The sequence below is a fragment of the Thunnus thynnus genome, chromosome 14 (assembly GCF_963924715.1).
Source record: "Thunnus thynnus chromosome 14, fThuThy2.1, whole genome shotgun sequence".
In the NCBI taxonomy this organism is placed as follows: Eukaryota; Metazoa; Chordata; class Actinopteri; order Scombriformes; family Scombridae; genus Thunnus; species Thunnus thynnus.
The window spans coordinates 2,534,443-2,553,456 of NC_089530.1; the positions used below are offsets into that span (position 1 = coordinate 2,534,443).

Here is a 19,014-nt window from a genome sequence, read left to right on the forward strand (position 1 = left end):
CCAACTAAAAAAGAGTTCTACAAAAACTCAAATTTGTTAAATTTTCAAATCAAGACTACAGTTAAAAACTTAAATGCTCACATCAATGTTATTGGTCAGTAAGGTTTTTTATGTTTGAAGAAACAACTGGAATTTTAATCTTTATTGTACTTGTTTTCTCAGTCTGAAATAAATACATGCCAAACTCTGTAAAAGCTTTTATCATTTTTAAAGAAAAAATAAGTAGCAATAATAACCTCAAATGCCTATCTGTAAAACACAGACAGTTAAAATGGGCGTTTTGTTTTTGATAAGGACTCTCTAATCACATTTTCATCTTTATTTAATCTAATCAGAGACACTCTCTTTTCTTTTTTCTTTTTCTTTCCATAATTTCTGAATAATTTCCCAGTAATATACAAGAAAGTTCCTGGAAAGAACTATGACATTTGGTACAAATTACAGGGAAAGAAAGAGACAAGTGTTCCTAATTGCTATTGTAACCTATAGAGTCTTTTACTCAGCATACGGCAGGTTTGCTAAAAATGCAAAAATGTGAAATTTGTTTATACAGTAGGCAAGTATGCATGCAGTTCAAGTATAATGTCTTAAACAATACATGAGTATTTTTCTGGTTTAAATAGAGCTTTTGTTTCACTGATTCTTTTTTTCTTTTTCCCTTTTTTTCAGGTAACTTCACAGGAATTTATTAAAAAATACATACAGATCTTTAAAATAAATGTTCCATGTTTTCATACATTTATTTACTTTGGATACAAACCAAAAAGTCATCAGTTTTATTCTTTTCTTTCTTTTATATTAGTAAAAATAATGGAATTATTGACTTCTTTATTGAACAAAAATGATCAAATACAGTCACTCACACAATTAACTTATCTTAAAATTTTAAGGTAAAGTAATGTAATTCTCAGAAACTCGATGTAATTACATGCAATACTGAGGCAGTCATTTAATAAGTAACATACTTCCAAATCAACAATGTTTAGAAAAAAAGCTTATATAAATAACAGGAATATACACATAGTTTATAAAAACAACTTTCCTCATTGGGCTACCTAAAGTTATTTCACAAGAAGGATATTGTAGCTGGCATTATCTGCAGAATATTGTGGCAAGTGTATATTAAACTTATCTCTTTATGATCACAACCTAAGAAGTTGAATTGCTTTTGTTGCATGCATTTACAATGTTTCTGAAGTGAAGCTTTATCAGGTTAGCCTAGCAGGAATCAGTCAGCATCTGAATCCTTGATGTTAAGGCCAAGCATATTGGAGAGGCTCAGTGATAATTTCTCATTTTCATCTGATGTGGAAATATCAGGGGCTACCAGACCCAGTGTAGACTCTGGCTTTTCCACTTTGAACGTACCTCCTCTCACCAAAGACGAATCTCCTGCCTCTGTAGAGGCACTGATGTCAAGGCTTGGGGCTGAAAGCTTCAGATCAATATCAGTTTTCGCTTCAGTTGGTGAGACATTAGTTGAGGGTGCTTTTTCCTTCGCCATTTTCAATCTCTCCATAATGTCAACCTTTTCTCCTGCTTTCGATGTTGCATTTACTACTGGTAATCGGACCCCTTTGCTAACGATATAATCCTTGGCCTCTGTGTCAAGTTTTGATAAACCAAATGTATCACCAATTCCTCCAATGGCATCAATGCTGTTCCTGGGCAGTTTGTGCAATTTGAATACGGGAATCTCCACCTCAGCATTAGCCATATCAGTTTCAGAGTCAGCGCCACTTCCCTCTTCATCAGTACCTGAACTGGACTTTATTCCCCATTTGAAGGGCCATCTCAGCTTACTTTTCGGAGAATCTTTAACTTCAGCATCTCCTTCAGCTGTGATATCCACTCCAGGTGTGTTGACACTTGTCTTCACATCAGGAGCAGAGACACTGACATTGGATAGATCGACTTCTCCATCAGGTGAGACATTGAGATTTGCACTGGTATTAACATCTGGAGCTTTTGTTTTAGCCCCAGAAATGCTTAGCTTCGGAAGCTTGAAATGTGGAAATTTTGGTTTTTCAAGGTCAGCATCTACATTTGGAGCTTTCACGTCCACTTCTGGTCCTTTGATATCTCCCTCTAACTTTGGAACAATTAAGTCTACCGTAGGTACAGAGATGTTGGCATCTGCTGAAGGGGTGCCTGTGTTGACCTTGGGGGCCTCTATTCCAGCCTCAACTGAAGGGTTAACACTGGGAACTTCTACTTCAGGGCTTGAGAGACTAAGTTTTGGAAGCTTAAAGTGAGGAAATTTAAAGTCACCCTTGTGGGAATCTAAATCTAAATCTGGTGTTTTTAATTGTGCATCAGGTCCTTTAAGATCTGCTTTTGGAGCAGAGATATCTCCTTTTATATCTGAAGCAGGGAGCTTCACTCCTGGAGTGTCTAGTGTGACATTAGTTTTTGGCAACATGTCTGTGTTTGGTGCCGAGAGGTTTCCATCAATTTGTGGAGAAGACAGGCTGAGACCTGATGATTTCAAGTTGAGATCAGATACCTGGAGGTCTGCTTTTGGTAGATCCAGACTGGGTCCCATTAGATCAGCTTTGGGCAAATTAAGGTCCACACAGGGACCTTCAATTGCCGGGGTAGAAAGATTAATGTCTGGTAAACTGATGTTAGCTTTGGGGGCTGAAAGATCTGTTTTGAGATCAGCGTCAAGGTCAGGACCTTCTACTTTGGATCTTCTACCTCCTGTAATTGTGGGTGCATTGACATTAGCTGTTGGCAATTCAAGATCAGGAACAGAGGCATCTGGAGTATCAAGTTCTATATTAGATGCTCCACCGTTCAATTTGAATGCAGGCATCTTTATTTTTCCAGAAGGAGCCTCATTGTCAACATTGGGTGTGTTAAGGTCTACATTTGGGCCTTTCAGGTCTGCTTTGGGCAGACTCAGGTTCAAATCAGGAACAGCAATGCCACCTTCAATTTTGGGGGCTGAAAGATTCAAGTCTGGTGTGTTTAGATTAACATCAGCTGCTTTTAGATCTGCTTTGGGCAGCTTTGCGTCTACATCAGGAGGAGACAGATCCAGATCTGGACCCTTGAGGTCAGCATCAACTTCAAGATTAGGTCCCTTTACTCTTGGCCCTGATAGGCCAAACTTTGGTATTTTTATTTTGGGGAGTTTGAATTTTCCAGCAGAAGCATCAACATCTGGAGCATCTGAAAGCGCAAGATCTGGTACATCAAGACTGCCATCAACTTTTGCAGCAGACAGGGACAAATCTGGTGCTTTAAGATCAACATTAGGTGCATCCCCATCTACTTTAGGTAAGTCAAGACTTGCATTGGTGCCTGGTGCTTTTAATTCAGCATCCAATTCAGGCACCTTGGCATTTGGTAACTTGAGTTTAGGTAACTTCAGTTTACCTTTGGGTGGGTCAAGGTCGAGATCCAGACCATTGAGATCCACATCTGGGCCTTTGACATCAGCATTAGGCATGCTAATATTGAGGTCTGGAGCCTCAATCCCACCCTCAATTTTTGGGTCAGAAAGATTAACATCTGGTGCACTCAAATCCACATCAGGCCCCTGGAGGTCCACATTTGGTACCGTCACATCAGCATCAATGTCAGCCTTTGGACTTTTCAGTGTGCCAAATTTGGGTTTCTTGAAGTTGAACCATTTGAATTTTCCAGATGGACCTTCAACATCTGGAGCATTAATGTCTAACTTGGGCCCTTCCAGGTCAGTTTTTGGTAAATTTAGATTTACATCCGGTGCATTTATCTCACTGTCAATATTTGGAGCTGAGAGATTCAAATCAGGTGCTGAAACATCAGCATCTAGATCAACATCTGGACCATTAACCTTAGGACCTGAGATTGACCACCTTGGCTTTTTAAGAGTGGGCCATTTGAATTTCCCGGAGGGACCCTCAATGTCTAGATCTGGTGCTTTAACATCAACATCAGCTTTTGGTAAATTCACATCAACATCAGGTCCATCAATTGATGCTTGAGGAGGAGAGAGACTGAGGTTGGGCACTTTCACATCAGCATCAAGGTCAACATCTGGGGCTTTCACCTTCGGCCCAGAAAGCAAGAACTTAGGCTTTTTGAGTGTTGGGAACCTTATTTTGCCAGAAGGGGCCTCGACATCAACATCAGCTTTGGGTAATTTGAGATCAACATCTGGTGTGCTGATCTCAGCATCAGTTTTTGGAACAGAGAGATCAACATCTGGTGTGCTCAGATCTGCATTAAGGTCCAAATCAGCTTTGGGGCCTTGAAGTTTAGGTTTCTTCCACTTCAGATGAGGCCAGTTAATTTTCCCTGATGGCGCATCAATGTCAAGATCTGGGGTCTGAACTTCTATATCAGGACCTTTAAGGTCAGCTTTTGGGAGATTCAGCTCAGCATTCGGTACATTGATGTCACCCTCAATCTTTGGAGTTGAGAGATTTAAATCAGGTGTGTTTAGGTCTACATCCATGTCTAAGTCTGCCTTTGGCTCTTGAAGTTTGGGCTTCTTCCATTTCAGATGAGGCCAGTTGATTTTACCAGATGGAGCCTCTACATCAATATTTGGGGACTGCACATCTAGATCAGGGGCTTTAAGATCAGCATTTGGCAAATTAATGTCAACATCTGGGACATTTATCCCACCCTCCACTTTTGGAGATAGATCAACATTTGGTGTGTTCAGGTTTGCATCTATGTCCAGATCAGGTTTTGAGCCATGAAGTTTGGGTTTCTTCCACTTCAAATGAGGCCAGTTGATTTTACCAGATGGGGCATCAATGTCCAGGTCTGGGGTTTGAACGTCTAGATTAGGGACTTTGATGTCAGCTTTGGGCAAGTTAATGTCAACATCTGGTGCACTTAGATCCCCATCAATCTTTGTTGTGGAGAGGTTGACATCAGGTGCAGACAGGTCAGCATTTAAGTCTGCATCTGGTCCTTTAACTTTGGGACCTTTCCATTTTAGATGGGGCCACTTGATTTTGCCTGAGGGTGCATCAATATCAGCATTTGGGGTTTCTAAATTTACGTCAGGGCCATTCAAATCCACTTTTGGCCCATTCAGGTCTGAATCTGGACTTTTAAGGTCTAATTTTGGGCCTGACAGATTGAGGCCTGGTGTCTCTAGATTTCCACTGACAGAAGGGAGATCTATGTCACCAGAAACATCCATATCTGCTTTTGGTGTTTTGAGTTGAGGTAGATTAAAGTGTGGCATAGTGAATTTTGGGGCCTTGTGTTTCAGGTTGCCCGTCTTGATTTCTGGTTTCTCTATGTTTAGGGAGGCACTGGGAGCGTTGAGACTGGGAGTCGAGACACTGACATCAGATGCTTTAAGGTTGCCATCTAGTTCTCCCTTTAGATCTGGTCCAGTCAGTCCTAGGGATGGCACTGTGGCACCAGCATCAGCTGAGGGCTCATTTAGACTGAGACTAGGAAGGTCTCCATTGAGAGTGGGACCATTTATTTCACCCCCCTGTGCAGCATTTAACTTTCCACTCAGACCATCAAGGGAAACTGCTGGTGTCTCAGCCGATGCATCCAGAGCATTGACCATCTGTTGGTAATGAAGTGTTAAACAAAGTAGGTTAACAGTTATATAACAGCTTTAAAACTACTACTCAAACATCAATCAAAGTAGCCCTTGTGTCATTCATCAATTATATGAAATGTATGACTCTGCTGTGACACTGTGTCACAGTCTCTGTTGAGAATTTCTGATCATTAAATTAATTGATGAAAGGTGCAAAGAAAGCATTTGTTGGAGGTTTTAGGGACTTTTATGTGGCATTTGAGAAACTAACATTATATCAGAGAATGATTTTGACTGGACTAGTGCTAGACAACAGGTCATACAACAGACAGAGTTGGATATGTTCAGCTTTGGCTAGGACTGTGACTTTTACCTCTGCAGGACCTTCAAGTCCTAATCCCAAGGAGCTGAGGCTGGCACTGGCACTCAGTTCCTTCTTTGTCAGCACCTTCATGTTGTTATCATACGGCTCTAAAATCTTCAGGATGTTTAACACTTCATTTTTGTTGAGGTGGTCGAGGTGTATAGTGGCTGCAACAATCTCATCACCTGGAACAAATAGAAATAACTCATCAAAACCATTTCAACATATCTATATCTTTATCTCAAATCCTTCATCTACCGATATTGAGTGTACTCTCCTAAACTGCAGCAGCAAGTTTTTCTCTTACCTGCTTGCAGGCCACTTTTTGCAGCGATTGTGTCATCTGTGATTCCTGTAATGATGACTCCTTTATCAGAGTCGTCCAGGACCAGGCTTTCTGAAAAACGTCTACTCTTGGTATCCACGCTCTAAGTTTAAAATGGGTTCATAATACACATAATGAGACATTTTCACACACATAGTCCATCTTTCTTAACTCAGACATATGGTTTTCACTGTTGCTATCACATATAGTACTGGTTGGTGTTAGTTTGTCATACTTACCATTATTTGTTAGGTGTATTTACATCCACATATCATGGAATTTATATCAAAATACAAGAAACCATGGAAACTCCAAACCACAGCAAAGTGATCTGTAAAACAGCAGCAACATTAGTTATTCAGTTATGTTAATATAATTTAAATCATAACTACACCATGTACTTTATGCAAGATGAAGATGCAGTGATCCAATACAGAATATTAAGACACGTGATCATTGTTTCAGTGTTCAAGATGTGTTTGAAACTAAAAGTGAAATGTCTATATACTAACTCAGGTTATTGTAAGTCATCATCAACATTCATGAAAAGCCACTTTTCTTTCAAAAAACACCAGTTTAAGTTTTCAGTATGTTATTAATTTAACTTCCCCCATATTAAAAAAGTAATAGGAGGGAAGGGAATGTTGACGAGATGATTTGGTGTGTGGCCTTGGTTTGATTAGGTTCAATCTGATTTGAGAAATAGTAAATGGGTTGTCAAAAACAGGTGCTATGTATGTGACTGTATGCATTTTAGGTTCTAACCTAACCTACCCTTCAACTTTTTTTACATACTACCATTTGATTTGATTTGATCTATGGCCTGTTTTCATGTTTAATGTAACCTTTTCTAACAGTATACAAACTACCTAAAATATTTGGTAATTCCTGCTATTCAACTCCAGATGAACACATGCTACTTTATGTGGGAACATGAGAGTTGACCATGGCAGAAGACAAGATGACCATAGCACAAACACTGTTGTTGTGTTTGTATCATCAAAATTCATAGTATGAATACTACACTATCTGAAGATCTTAGTTTCAAAGAATCATTCCAATCAGCTGTCTATAACTGTCACTAGGGGTCAGTTTATTCCTATTCTCCCACATACCTGCCTATGTTCAGTGTTGTTCACCTGCCTGCAGTAGCTAGCTCTTTAATTCTTTGACCCTGACTGACAGAGAAACAACAACACCCACACACCATATCACCTCACACCTCAGGAATCCGAGGCTTCTGCCAGGTTTGTTCAGGGGAATGTATGCATCTAAACCAGTCGGTTTGGATGCATTCTGACTGACATGCCACAACACTCAGCACACACACAGCCCTCCCTCAACCACACCCCAGCATCTTGACATATAAATGCAATTCATTTACAGCATATTTGCATAGATAAAGGGAGAATGGGCTTTAAGTATGCTGACACTAGCTTGTGAAATAAGTCATCAAACCAAAGGAATAAAGACATTTTCCTCTACTGAGACCCAATCTGTCCACCAATGCTACAAAGCAAACTTAATGTTAATTGGTCCACCCCATCAGTGTTAATGCAACAGTCATGAACAGGTGCTCCTCCAAAGCTACAGTAATTAGCTCTTCAAGCACAAGCCACAACAACTCAGCAGTCATAACTGTTTGACAGTTCACAATTTTCCTCTGCATGAGTCATATAAAGTCAGGGCATAGAGAGTGAGAGCTCTATACATATCAGAGAACTATGTTTATTATAGCACCACTCTTCAGAGTCACTGCTGTCACTGTTACTGCACAGACATCTTTGATTTCCAAAAAACAAGATTTAAGAAAGGACAAATAACTGCACAGTTTCAGACCCTGTGCATACTTCCCCAAACCAGAAAATGGCAGTAATTCAAAGAAAACAGGTAAAACAGTAAAGGCACATAACACTAAAAAAATAATCAGAGGTGTATCCTCTCAAACAGGGTGGCAGCATTAATACTGATGCCATTCACATACTGCAAAACAGTAGGGTGTGAATCAGATGACAGCAGGGTTTGGTATTTCCAAATTGTGACAGCAGGAAGTCACACTGACAGGGTTAATTAACAGAACAAATTAGTAATTGTGAATATAAAATTTGATAATATTCTTTATCTACTGTTTTATCATTTCATCGTGAAACCTCAGGTGTTAATGTCAGAAATGCAATTCATTTTCACCGTTCTTGACTTCAACATTGGGTTGTGTACCAAAACAGCATTTCAAAAACCTTGACTTGTGAAAACATTTTAAGAATATTACACAGCCATATTAAATTTCAGTTTAATTCCAATATATGTCAAAACTTAAATTTAAACTCAGTGTGCATTCTTGCAGCAAATCTGTGTGAGAATTGACAGCAAACAGCAAAACTGTGTGCTGAATTTCTATTTTCCAAACTCAATTACAACTTTTTTTTTTTTTTTACACAATAAAGGATTTTTTATCAGTTGTCTTCTGAGATGATCTCATCATGGAGTCTAAATCAACCAGAAAGAGACCATATTGGATGGACTCACCGTATGCAGCTTCCAGAGATGCCTCCACTTAAGGAAAGCCCAGGGAGAGAGATGTCTCTTCCTCAGTGTATCACTGCTGCTCTGTCAGGCAAGACGGGATGGATCGGCCAGTTAAATGCCTATAAGCTTAAAGCCAGCCAGGGGAACAGGTTAGGCCGCATTAGTACCGCCTCTCCTAGTGCCCACTTTTCCCCTTGCAACACACACACTCCCACACACACACGCCTCAATTTCAAACTATGTCACAGAGAGCGATGTGTAGGCCTTTTGGCAGCCGAAACCTGACTAGAAAGCGCAAGAGAGAAAGACATAGCAGAAAAACACCACTCCTTCTTAACAGGACTAACCAGGTTTACAAAGAAACAAATGCGTAGCAACACTGTCTCACGTATACAGTAACCACTGCACAACACAAACACTTTGCTCTCACACTTCATTTTGTGTTTTTTACTATTTCTTTTTGGTGTTTTTGCTCTTATATAATAGGCCAGTTAAAATCACACATCAGGACAAAGAGTTTATAGTACATTCTAAATCAGAGTGCAAAGTATCCTGGATTGCAGGTACCAATAGCAACAACAGGTACTTCACACAACATTATCAGTTAATAAGCTAGTCATGAGTTAATAATACTACTACTAGTAATAATAATAAATAATAATAATAATAATAATAATAACACAACATGCACAGTACCAGTGTGAATGGTGCTTATGAATTTAGCAAAGTTATTGCATTTGGTATGTAAGACTTTTTGTAAATGTTGTTGGTTGCTGCAGTGGCTCTATAGCATCTTCCCAAGGGAAGTTTTATGAATTCTTTAAAAAGGGGATGAACAGGATCAGACACAATTTGTCGGGTTTTTTGTTTCACCAGTGTTTTATATATACATCCCAGTTGTTTCTGCTCTTTCCCAATTTCCCATGTACACATATTAAAAGTTAAAATACTTTCAACAAGACCTCTGTAAACAGTCTAAAAAGTTCTTGCTCATATCATGTGAATCCAATTTTCTGATTAGATACAAGCTCTGCATTGCTTTTTGAGAAATGTATTCTGTGTTGGCTATAAAACTGAATGTGCGATCAAAAAAGGTTTCTAAATATTTATACTCTACTGCTTCTACAGCTGGAAAACCCACTGTGATGACTCATAATAACCAGCACCTTAGTCTCACTTTCAGTATTAAAGAGGGCACTGTCTTCACACCACTTGGTAAGCTCACCAATATGGTGGAAATAAGTAGACTGATTAACTGTGTCCCCTGTCTGCATAAGACTGACTAGCACCATGTCATCAGAGTATTTGTACAATTTGCAGGTTGAATTTATAATTTGCATTTCATTAGTGTATAAGGAAAACAAAACAGGTGAGAGCACATAGCCTTGAGGTGCACCTGTATTCAAGATAACTGTTAAAGCAAAAGGTCACTCACATTCAGACAGGGCCAGGATAGCTGTGTCACCCGGTCTCTAGTCTTTATGCTAAGCTAAGCTGCCCGGCTGCTGGCTGTGGATTCATATTTACTGTACAAACATGTGAGTGTAAGAATTAGCAAACTAATCTCACCACGAGATCCATGTAGTCACTGTTCTGGAGCTTTTTAAACTTTTTCTTTTTTTTGGCAAAACAAAAAGAACGGAGTAGGTTACCTTATTCAGTCTGCTGCTACCACAACCCGGTCCTGGATAGGCGGCAGAAAATGGATGGATGGATGGATGGATGGATGGATGGATAGATGGATGGATGGATGGATGGATAGATGGATAGATGAGAAGTCCTTAAAGTGCTTAGAAGAATGGAAATTTGAACATATACAATTCTATGACATCTGGCAACTCAGTCTGTTGAGGAAGATTGTGTGATGTGATTGAAAGCTCCAGAACGGCTACTAAATGGACCTTGCAGTGATTGTGATTGTTTTGTGAACTGCTGTTTACCAAGGTCAAGAAAGAAAAAGAAAGAAAAATGGGTGTTTATTCAAACACAGCCTCTCTTTTCATTTGGTAAGTAGATGTGAAATAAGAGCTGTAATGCACACTTATGTGTGCTAATTTAGACAATAATGGACTGTTCTCTGCATTGTCCTATACCTCATCCATTACTTTCTTTTATTGGGACATCATGCATTATAATTTACTTTCCTCTGCATTATCATCTTTACATTGCAGTGGTGTAAAGTAACTATGTACATTTACTCAAATATTGAAATTAAGTACAATTCTGAGATATTTGAATGTTTACATTACATGCTACTTTATACTTCACTACATTTCATGTGGAGATATTGTAATTGTTATTCTGCACTACAAATATCTGACAACTGTAGTTACAAGTTATTTTGTAGATTAAGATACACAATATAAAACAACAGAATAGAAAATGGTGCTTATATTTTAATGTATCAGTAACAATAGATAGATATAAGGCCGGGTCAAACCGTTAAGTATCTGCTCTCTACTTGGGTGAGAGTAGGACTTAAAAGCAGCCTTAAGGTACGTGAGGTCGAGGCTAGAGAATAGTGTCACCTGTCATGAGGCCCATTAGAGTTATGACAGTACAGCCTGTAACTCACTGTACAGCCTAGTGATAGGTCAAAACATTTAACATTTATTTAATATGAATACTCCTTCCATAGGAATGCTCAGCCAATTTTTGTCACATTTTCCTGTGTATTGATAATTAATGTATAAGTAACAATCAAATAACACAACAATATATCATTGACAGTAACAGTTCTTCATAATGAGTACCTTTACGTTCATACTTTAAGTACATTTAGCTAATAATAATGTACTTTACATAATACTACCTCTGGGATGCTAATACAGTACCATTTTTGCTGTGTCAAAAACGTGTTGAAAACCTTGTGGTAAATTATCAGACCATAATTTATGGCTTGGTGAACTGGATTTGCTTTCTGTTGTAAAGCATTTCAGTCATTTGAAGATAATGCTTCAACATTCTCCTAACATGCATACCTAGCAACTCAGCATGAGTCACTACCCATCCCATCCAACCAATTGATACAATATGATGACTGTGTACAGGAAAGACTAAGAAGGGTGTTGTCAGTGTGAGACAATAGCTAAACGATGAGCAACAGAAACTAGACAGTTTACGGAAGAAGTCTTAATTAGGAGAACAGGAGTCTTTTCCTTAGTCTTTTCTAGCATAAATGACAGATGTGCTATGTCTATATTCACATTCAAAATACTTTCACATCCTCACTGGAGTCATAGTCAAGAACACTTCTAATACAGAGGGGAGACAACATGATGTTACCACCTCATGAAGAAGGACTTCAAATCTAATCAGAGCTGCTAACTCTATAAATGCCAATTAGCAACATTTGCTAGTTACAAAACAGGTCTGTTATCAGCATTTTGATAGGTGAGTTTTCTACAACCCAACAGAGTTCCATGGGGGTCTGGGTCCAGGTGCCTCAATTCAAAATGATCAAAGGTTACTCCAGCAATGTAGTACTGGACTTCAATAAGGTTCGGGGACTCACAACAGACAGATTTTTATAGTACCTGGTAAAAAATCAGTGCAGCAGAGGCTGAGATATCTTGACTTTTAGTCCCTAGTATGGGTCAAGCTCCAAAAAACAACTTGTTAACATACTCAGATGGTTTTCTGTACATGGTTTACATAATACCTGCTTTACATCAGCATGTTAGCATTGTCATTGGGGGCATATTAACATGCTGACCTTAGCATTTAGCTTAAAGCACCGCTGTGCCCGTAAGTACAGCCTCACAGAGCAGCTAGCATGGTTTTAGACCCTTGAAGGGAGTGAAATTGAAACTCATAGTTTTTCTATATATTTTTCTAATAAAAACTTGAAATATTTTGGCTTTGAGAATATAAATCAGTGCTGAACTGATAGACATGAGGCTTAATTTTGCATTTAAAGGACAGGTTCACGATTTCTCAAGTGTGTCTTAAAACAACAGTCAGGTGTCCATATGAAAGAGGTTTTCCACACTGTAATCATTCCTCCTGTTCATACTGGCTATTAAAAGATCCCCCTCAAATGTGCTTTCAATGTAAGTGATGGAGGCCAAAATCCACAGTGTGTCCACACAGCCATTTAGAGCAAAAATTAATCTAAAAGTTGATGTCAAGTAGATATCTGCCACATTTACAGTCTTGGAAGTATAGTAACAAAAAGAGGAACTTTCGCACTAAAAAGACTGTAATGATTTATCCCCCATCACTTCCATTGTAAGTGCATAATGAAGGGATCTTCTAATGGTCAGTATGAACAGGAGGAATGATTATGGCAAGAAAAACATGTTGTGTCCTGACTGTTGTTTTAATAAAGACTTGAAAAACTGTGAACCTGTCCTTTAAGACTAAGGACATGGACTTGACTTGAGTGTTTCTGACTGGGGACTTGAGCAATGTTGGTCACACCTCTGGCTGAAAGCTGCATAGCTAAGTAAGGGATTTTTCACAGCTTCTAACCCATCAGAATCTACTTCAATAAAAATGCACAGCAGAGGAAGCCCTGAGGACCCTTTGAGTCTGTCCCCTTCCACCACAGGTCTGTATTTGTTGTTTAGTTTACTGACATTCTGAAAAACTGATTGTGTATCTACCCACTGAACACACCAATGAACACCGCCAAAGTTATTCAATCCCGCTTGTCAGAACACAGTCTTCACTTAGGGACAAGGGTCATTCCAATCCTCGACCATCTCCCCAACCCCCCAGGTTGCAGCTGTATGGGTGTGTGGATGGAGCTTTGTAACAATCCTATTTGCATGTGTATGACAACACGGCCTTTGATAGATAAGTGAAATCGGGTTCAGTTTCTGTCCTCCCAGTCCTCCAGCCTTTAGTGGGAGGAATGTATCACCACCTCTCTGCTCAGCATGCAGATTGTCAGCACTGATTGTTTGGTAGTGTAGGAACTATAGCTGCGACACATACCTGCTCCATGTTAAAAATCTCTGGAGAAGCCTCCAGACGATGATGTTAAAGTGGTTTCACTCAATCACATTCACTGACTAATGTACAATCTTCCACGTCATATTCTACACCCTGAGGTGTAGCTTCTTGAGGATCACTGCCATGTTGGGGTTCTCAGTTGTTCCACCATTTGAAGTTGAAACTGAAGTTTGTTTTCACACTAGTTGTTTTCTTAAGGAAATATGACTGTGAGGACTGTTGCTTGCTACACACTGACCCTCATAGAAACAATGTGCAAAAGTGAACTGACACCCAGAGCAAAAGTTGTCTTTCAGTCCTATATTTGTTGTTACATGCAGGCCACTCCACTTCACAAATGTATTGTTTCATGTTTATGTCAACAGCAATATATGTTTGAGTTCTTTAAAGGTTCCTAGGTTGGTATGTAATGCTGATGTTTATTTGCTGTGTTTGTGAAGAGTGACTTGTGTATTTAAGTTATATTCATGTGTATGCTGGGTCTTTGGTTTTCAGTTTGCGCTGTGTTTTTCCTCCTGTGTTCTCAGTCTGCTTTTCCCAGTGTTTTCACCAGCCTATCAGCTTCTTTCCCATTCTCATGTTTCGTCTCCTCATTCCCCTCACTTGAGTTTCTGCGCCCATCTCCCCACCTGCACCTCATCTCCTCGTTGGTTCAGTTAGTATTTCAGTCCTGTGTTTCAGTTCAGTCTTGTTGGATCCTTTGTTCTGTTGTGTTCAGTCTTCTCTGTTTGTTCTGTGTTGTTCAGTTCAGTTTTTTTTTGCCTGCACTCAAGCTAAAATAAGTAATTCTTCAGTTCATACTGCCTGCATCCTGCATTTGGATCCATCTCCTGCTACTCTCCTGACAGTTTGGTCCCTCCGACTGATATATTATTATATATGACATCATTAGATTATTAATAGTGAAGCATCAGTGTTAGAGCAGCATGTTACTGTTGTAGCTGCTGGAGGTGGAGCTAGTTTACACTACTTTATATACAGTTAGCTAGTTAAGTCCTGTGGTTCCCAACCTAGGGGTCGGGCCCCTCCAAAGGGTCACCAGATAAATGTGAGAGGTTTTGAAATGGAAATAAATAGTAACTTGCTAACATTTTTTACATCTTTTTTGCCATAATAGTATTTTGTTACTGATCATCTAAAGACAAAATGGCCCTGTAATTTAACAATTATTTAGCGCTTTATGAGAACAGCAAAGAGTGATTTATCTGCACAGAAAGTTTCTGAAATCGAAATGTATACATTTACTATTAGATTTCAGTTCTTAGTAATATTAGTTATTAGTTGTGAATGCCAGCAGGGACTGAAAATGAATTTCTTGCCCTTCACTGGCATTAAGATCCCAGCTGAATCAAACTTTGAGATTATTTTTAGTCTGACATAATAATCTTAATTTAATGTCCGTTAGCATTTTCCAGAGCTTCCAGTCAGTTTACGTCACATTTTTCTGGGATGTCATCATGTGAAGTATGGAATTACAGTCACATAATAACACCTGGTCATATACATAACCCCTGTCTCTGTTCAGAGATGGTCTCTGGTGTCAGATGTGTATGTCTTCCTTGATCTTTCTCCATCCATCCACTGACCTTTGACCTCTTCACAGTCTAAATTGTGACTGTTTTTTTGTCTGGAGGTCACAGACAGCTGATGTTGTCTGTTTCTGGTCTTCATTCAGTCTTGTCCAGAGTCCATGTTTCACTGATATAATGTTTTCCACAGCTGTCACATGTGACATCATAATGATGTCAAACACCACTCCAGTCTACCTCACAGGAGGGTGCTGTCTTTTGTGTCTGTATGGCGAATTGAGATTATTCTGTTAGCTATTATTTCCAGAAGTAAGAATGAACACTATAATTATATTTGTGTATTTAAAATTATGCTGTTAGAAAGGTGCATTGAAAGTCAAAAGAGAAGATTAAAATGTTCATGACTTTACACAATGATAAATGGTGATTATTATCCATAATTTAAGTTCTTTCGTTCCAAGCAGATGGAGGTGTCCATATGCATGCTGTTTTACAGAGCTCTGTAGAAGCAGCTGGCACAGACACAAGCAGGTAGTCCTGAGAGTGCAGCTTGTAATTTGACAGCACTGACGTGTTTGGATATGGAGGCAGATGATGGAAGCTGCAGAAGGAGCAGTGGCATTGTTAAAGTAAAGTAAAACACCTCTAATACAGAACATAAATAGGAAACAAGACTGATTTCTCAATCTCCAAAATTTTTACATTAGTGGAGGTCTTAGGTTTGGTGAAATATATGACTTTAGAGTTACCACAAAAGTACTGTACATAGAAACTAACCAGGTGTACATATTGAGAGTGAGGGGTTGACAGTGATTTTGTTCATACATGTCTGTTAGCCCTGTCAGTATGGTTTCTCCTGCAGGGCTGCTTTTTCTAGAATCAGAGAGAAAAAAAAAAAACTCCTCGATTCATGTTTCATTTACTGCCTGCACTTCAGGTCTAAACTTGTGCCTTTTAATGAATACCTGTGGAACAGTGTCGAGCAGGCTGGGGTCTGTAATACTAAGATGCACACATACTGTAAACACAGACAGACACACACACACACACACACACACCTCGCCTCCTGTTTCAACAGGACAAATGTTATGTTTGCAGGGGTAAACTTCACTGGTGTTGCTGGCTTTGCAGCACAGGATTTTGTTGTCCAGCCAGTGAGCAGCATTCCTCTCATAGCTGGCCTTCTTCTCACTTCAAAGCAAAATTCTTTGTTTAACAGTACTGAGCTACAGCCTGCTGCAAATGCTACAAATTTAAGGTACTTAGAGCTGCAACAATTAGTCGATTAATCGATTAGTTGCTACTATTAAATTAATTGCCAACTATGTTTAGAAACTGGTTAATGGTTTTGAGTCATTTCTTAAGGAAAAGATGTCCAAATTCTCTGATTCCAGCTTCTTAAATGTGAATATTTTCTGGTTTCTTTAGTCCTCTATGACAGTTAACTGAATATCTTTCAGTTGTGGAATGTTGGTTGGGACAAAACAAGACATCTGAGGACGTCACCTTAGCTTTGGGAAACAGAGATTGACATTTTTCATAATTTTTTGACATTTTATGGACCAAACAACTACTCAATTCGTCAAGAAAATGTCTTGTCTCTGTTGATATGGTGAGTGTGTACACACTGTCATTTTGGTTATTGTGAAGCTGCTTTATCTGCCAAGTGGTACCCATAGTAAAGGAAGGCATGTGGAGCATGTGGAGCATGTGGAGAACAGTAGCTACATGCTACTACTCCAAGCTAGCACTGAAACTAACACTGCACAAGCTCATTCATTCAAACCCTGAAGTGTGCCAAGGGTTGCATACTTTCTGTTTGGTTCATTAGCAGTCCATTCTTAAACTAGTGAGCAGGAAGAGTCAGCTAGACGTCCATCACCTCCACAAACATTCCTGTCATTCACAGATGTTTGTCAACTTTACCGTTAAGCAATCCAGTGTCGGAGTGAAACTGGAATCTGGGTTTAGTTCCATACATAAAAAAACCTCAATCTAAGAATCCAGCCTTGAATCATAACTTCGCTCAGCAGTATGTTATGCGGTTCACTCCATATGTTTAGATAAGGATAATCTTTTCTAAACAATCTAATATAATAGTTTTTATATCTATAATCCTGTTACTTTAGCAAACACCATTTCCCACAAGCATAAGACATTCACAGATTAAATGTCACTGGCTTGACAAAAGAGACCAGTTGATAGCTGGTAGCTAGTTCAGACATGTCTGTAACAACAGCAATAATGGTGTAGTTGTTTTTTAGAAAGCAAGGATTACAGTGATTACAATGCAAGTGGATATTATGGATAAAGGAGTAACCAACAGTTACAATGATGTCTTTTGTCATATTTTGTGCTTAAAAATGATTGGGAGCTGAACCCTATCAAATTAGAGCAGCATTATTCACATACATGCCTGCATTCTTTGTATGTACCTAAAGGATTAAAAAGTATATCCACATCAGGGGCAGATCAAGGCTGAATCAGCCATGGCTATACTGCAATATCTTCGTTGAGAACGCCTGATTTTGTCCAGTGTAAATAAAATGGCATCACTGATAAAGGTCACTCTATTGTTAATGTCACAAAAAAGAGGCAGCAGCTACAGGCTTTATTTTGTTTTAATTGTTCATTGTTAATTGACTGTACTTCACATCCTAATCTACCCCACTGTTTAAGTGCTGAGTTGCATCATACATTGCAGACAGATCCTGTCAATTTCTGACAATGTATTTCCCCCACGTGTATAACCAATGATTCCTCAGACTGTCTGGTCTTTATTGGAGGGGGAGGGGGAAAATACCTTACATTAATAAGGTACTCTACTAGAGTCAGTGCATACACTCCCAAAACCTATAATATAGGGTAAACTTACCATGACATATTTGTGGACCTTCTTCGCCCTCTCTGACAGCAAGGATGTGGTAAATGGGTGGTGAGAAAACCTCCCTTCATACAAGGTGTCATTATAAGATGGAAAGAATGTCACATATTTTTACAGAAGTGGTAGAACCATGCGATGAATTTCTAAACAAGCATATTTTAAATTATTTTTCATTTTCATTTTAGCCATGGTCAGTTATAGCAATGGAAACAAAACTGTCAATTGTCTACTTGTAGCCATTTAAAATTACTTCCATAAAACCATACTCATGAACCAAGACCAAACATGGTCCAGGACAGTGTTTACTTGAAAGTCTGTGACAGCCATAGCAGCCTGTACACATACAGCACAGTACAGAGGGCTACAACACAAACTTTTTGTCAATACTTAATTGTGATTTTTGGATTTTGTTTATTTTATGTTGTATACTGCAAAATATGATCACATGCAAAAGGAAGTAAGATGAAAGAAGGAAGAGGTTTTTTGTACACACCTACAGGAACATTAAAATAGGGTTTTGACATTCAGGTCTGTAAAATGACTAGACCCTGTCAAGATCTGCAAGATAGTGATGAAACTGTGGGTGTGCAGAGCAGCAGACGAAAAGGTTCCATGAAAGTCATTTGGTATTGCACAGTATATGTCCTTGATATAGTAATAAAACTGACAATATATGTAACAAATATTAATTATTACTTATTAACTTATTAACTCAGTTGCGACATTTTAAGAGATCCTCCTGTGTATTTTAGTTATAAGCCCTTCAGAGAACTTGTTTCCTCTGCAAGCAGCTGGAAATGAACTGCTCAGATTCCAACCAGCCTGGTCTCTTCAATCTGTGTGCAAATAACACAACATTACACTTTCAAATTGCATGCAGTGCATACTGGGTTTTTCCAACAGTTCTGTGCTTCC

The 19,014-nt window shown here is 38.9% G+C and overlaps 1 protein-coding gene across 1 annotated transcript; it reads right to left on the reverse strand.

Annotated features, from left to right (window-relative positions):
* Positions 1 to 31: 31 nt before the first annotated feature.
* si:ch211-125o16.4 (neuroblast differentiation-associated protein AHNAK) lies at positions 32 to 9,212 on the reverse strand. Its single transcript, XM_067609310.1, has 5 exons — positions 8,728 to 9,212; positions 6,441 to 6,532; positions 6,184 to 6,304; positions 5,886 to 6,061; positions 32 to 5,536 (listed from the first exon to the last, which is right to left on the reverse strand). The coding sequence occupies exons 2-5, from the start codon at positions 6,441 to 6,443 to the stop codon at positions 1,229 to 1,231; spliced, it is 4,608 nt and encodes a 1,535-aa protein (XP_067465411.1). The 5' UTR covers positions 6,444 to 6,532; positions 8,728 to 9,212; the 3' UTR covers positions 32 to 1,228.
* Positions 9,213 to 19,014: the final 9,802 nt, after the last annotated feature.